Here is a 4,095-nt window from a genome sequence, read left to right as displayed (position 1 = left end):
ATACAGAAAATAAGAAATTTTAAATAGTTAATTTAATATTAATATCGATATATTTTTTTTTAAAATTTATATTTCATTCAAAATGAAAATATTATCTTTTTCTAAAACTACGTAAAACTGTATTATATCGATATAAAAAATGAATAAAATAAAATATTAAATCGAGATATATCTCGCTGCAATATGCGAGTAATCTTCTAGTATATATTTAAGAAAACGTAAAATGACAATATCAACCCTAACTTATGGAGCAACAATTAGTAGAGTTAGATTAAGTACCTGATGCAAAACAAAAATAAAAACATGACCATTAGTTTGTTGTAATTAAGATCCATCACAAAAAACATGTCGTCAAAAAACCAAAATTGGTCCGTCATAAAAATAGTGACGTTAAAAAAAAATAAACATCTTTAAACTAATCAAATTTTTATGACAACATATAGAACGATGATCTAGTGGGTCGTTTATTGGATCATTGGGCGTTTGTTTAATATGTTGCATCATATAAATAGATCAGATCGGATCTAGATTAATACCCGACTGACTGACTGACAAGCAGCCTACAACAGTGTGCATGTCAAATTAATTGATGGTCACAGTTGGATACTTACAGAAAGCATACTTCGCAAAGAGTTCCAGAGAGTTGGGAGGGGTTTGCCATGGACGACTTCACACTCAGCTTCCACACGAAGATTCTTATATCTCACCTCCACAGTGGGTAATTGCACACCAACTCTGGCAAACAGATGAAACTGTAAGATAACATCTCAATATATATATCAAACCTCAAATCCACATTTAAAGGAGGATCTAACTTTAGACGACAGTGGAGCTATTGCCCCTACTGAACAGAGTATTGAAACAGCAAGGGAATCTTACTTGTCTGTTCGTTTCCTAAGTTTCTGCAACAACTGAAGGTTGTCATTCTCGATGTGTTTGATGAGCTTCTCAATAAACATGTGTCGCTCAGGAGCAAGGAGTTTTGTGACATCAACCACCTTCTTTCCTTTAACATGTCCATTTTCTTCATCAAACAACGATGACCTCAAACGTTCAAATGTTGGCAATCTATCGATTGCAGCCCACTGTAGAAGATACTCGTCTGTCTCATCATGATTGTTAACAGAACGTATTTCTGAATTAGAATGCAAACTAGATGTATGAAGACGGAAAGATGATCTTAAACTTCTTCCTATATCTGACAGCTCAATTCTCAGGGACTCTATTTCTTCAGAACCAACTAGTTGAGCCATATTAATTGGTTTTGTACTTTCAGTGATACCAACATATGCACAGAGCAGTTTTACACACACATATTTTATGTATATAAGGGAAGTATGTTCCTTCAAATTAGTTAAGGTAATGCATCATGCCTTACGCATCAAAAAACTTGATAAATACTTCTTTAACGAAGACAAGATGCTTATTTAGTCTGAATAGATATATAGTCAACTGTCATGTTTTATGTAGAAAGAATAAACTACATATTTTTAAATTAAAATAAGTTAAAAAACCAAGATAGTTGACTTTCTTTGAATAGTTATATGTATCCCATAACAATTACAGACTTCCTGCAAATTTCATGCTTTTACCAAGCAAACTAACTCGGTAAATCACACCCAAAGGTCAGGTTTGGATAGGATCTACATAGACCTTGCCTCTACCCCAAAGGGTAGAGATGTTTTCGTGAACATCCCTGACTTGAAAATGAATATAATTTTGTACACCCATGGTGCTAAATGAACATGGGTGGTGTAATTAAACTGGCCAATCCATGGGTATACCATGAAGTTACATAGGGTTCAATTTTATAGTAGAGTCGTATGCAATGCATAAAAGATGCCCAGAAAGTCGAGGGAATGATTGGATAATAGACTTTCAGCAAATTTCATACTTGATGTGGAACTTTTTATTTAGCAAACCCTTTGTGTATGACCACTGACCATGTGAAAAAGCACATATAAGACGATATATTCTTGCTGGATTAAATAGTCTTTCTATTTTAACAAAATAACAAGATAGCAATCAGGCGAACAAGTCAACCATCATACGTTTAGGCTTCAAACATTTACATTGCTTGCTCCCTACTTCAATCAATTAGAGAGAAAAACAGGACATCAATTAAAAAAAGTTTCAGGAGCGAACAAGACAGCAAAGTTGAATTAGTCATACATGTGTCCAAGACTTTCTTCGTCAACACCATGAAGTAAGTCATGATCTCATTAAAACTATAACTTAAGGTGCCAATTGTATGATAATTAGAAATAAGTCGGTAAACCTCAACAAATCTATGACTGAAAACACAAACAAATAAAAGGGTGTGATATTGTCATCATTGAACACTTCAAAACCAATCTGGTTCCCAGAACAATTTCCACAGTTCTGAAAAGGTGATACATGCTTTCAGTTGCAGGCAGCATGATTCTGTACTCTGAAGTAAGTTTAGCATGCCCTTTATGAGAATGTGAGATTGTTGCTGAAGAGGCTATATAGAATTAAACTGGTGTCCAACTAAGCACAGATATATTCTTACTAAATTTTGCAGTATGCTACTTGCCATAATTAAATAGTATATCTGGTATGCAATATGATATAGACTACCCATACACATTAATCTAAGTTTGTTTTCTATTCCAATGTTGGTACCTTATAGAGTTCCAGGCATGGGGCATGGCTTCCACATAGGTACTAATTCCCAATCAAATAAATCATTTTTTTTTATTATTTTTTGAGTTGTTTTGACAAAATGCAAGGTGTTTTTTTCCTTCCCTAATCCAAATTTATCAATTTAGCCATCGGCAATTAAGATTAATTATGGTACTCAGTTATTTCAATTTGGTTAGACCAATGTGAACGGTCAATCTAATGTAGGATATTCCACCTTACAAGCTTTTTTTCATACGCCTTGTAGGCACATTCATAGTTTCCAAATTTAAGAACAAGCCCAATCGATGGTCTGCAACAAAAACGCAAATTTTATTTCATTATCTGATACTCATGGTAAGAAGATTATCAGTGTTCAAATCCAAAATTTCCAAATCCGATAAAGCAAGGTTGAAAAACAATGGTGGTGTACATGTGAAGGGCATGGTGTCAGTGTCACCTATCAAGCAATAGATTTAAAATCGAAATCTAAAATGCAGCTTTTTTTTATAGAGAGAGTATGAATAGTCCCACGACTGTTCGCCTTCATGATCCAGCCACCAGGATGCATCTCCAGATGGTACGTTACAGCAGAATATTGCATCTCCCACTCTTCCCATCATCTCCTGTGCCTGCAGATTAAAGCTAATCGGAATAAATATAAATGTCGATTTTTTTTCTGGTTAGGGTTTCGATTTTGCCGGCATGTGTCGCTGTGAAGCTTTGATATGATATTTGCTCCTTAAATTACGTATCTAACCGGTGGTAATAAATAATTTTTTGATAAGTCAATCCTACTACTTATCAAATTCAACTTATTAACAATTTATTTTTTTAACCCTTTTTTAATACCCTTTACCTTTTAACCCTTTTCAGTTTTTGATGCGAACTAGAGAAATCGAAATCTATGCCTCTCCTTCCTCAAGCGACCGACAATCGAACCTATGAAATCAGAGAAATCGAACCAAAAATCAAAATCAATTATCGACCTTCTTCTCCTCACATAACCGACATTCTTCCCCATGTATTTATGTGATTTCTCCTTGTACAATCGATCAATCTTGCTGTGGTTGTTAACGTAAATCGATTTATGTGTATTTCTGTGATTTCTATTTATGTAATTTCTCTTTAGAATCGATCGACAGTTGCTATGGTTTTTACAATCGATCAATCTAGTTTTTGTTTAGAAACATAATGAATATCAAAGGTTAGATATGGTGGCATGCATACGTATTGAACTCTTCTTCTAACAAAAAAAAAACCCCTCTAATTTCAATACCTGTAAGTAAGCAAAATATCAAGAAATCAAATGCTAACTTTGTTGATTAATATGGAATAATGCTCTTTTTGGTCATTTTACATGTATAACTAAAATTTATCAAACACTAATAAACAACTTATCAGCTTGTTGCATTTTGGTACCGTCATAAGCCAATCCAAACATTTATTATA

The 4,095-nt window shown here is 33.7% G+C and overlaps 1 protein-coding gene across 4 annotated transcripts in view; it reads right to left on the bottom strand.

Moving 5' to 3' along the window:
• Positions 1-1,268, bottom strand: part of LOC112506431 (pleiotropic drug resistance protein 3-like) — an 18,428-nt gene extending 17,160 nt beyond the window's left edge. For all 4 annotated transcript variants that reach the window (XM_025110462.1, XM_025110459.1, XM_025110460.1 and 1 more), the window contains exons 1-2: positions 880-1,268; positions 612-735 (exon numbers count right to left, since the gene is read on the bottom strand). In XM_025110462.1, coding sequence (XP_024966230.1) covers positions 612-735; positions 880-1,253 — 498 coding nt within the window. In that variant the 5' untranslated portion in view covers positions 1,254-1,268. The remainder of the gene's footprint in view (positions 1-611; positions 736-879) is intronic.
• Positions 1,269-4,095: the final 2,827 nt, after the last annotated feature.

The sequence above is a fragment of the Cynara cardunculus genome, assembly GCF_001531365.2.
Source record: "Cynara cardunculus var. scolymus isolate 2C chromosome LG 2, CcrdV1, whole genome shotgun sequence".
In the NCBI taxonomy this organism is placed as follows: Eukaryota; Viridiplantae; Streptophyta; class Magnoliopsida; order Asterales; family Asteraceae; genus Cynara; species Cynara cardunculus.
The sequence above is the reverse complement of the archived record's forward strand: the minus strand, read 5'-3'. Positions and strand labels throughout refer to the sequence as shown.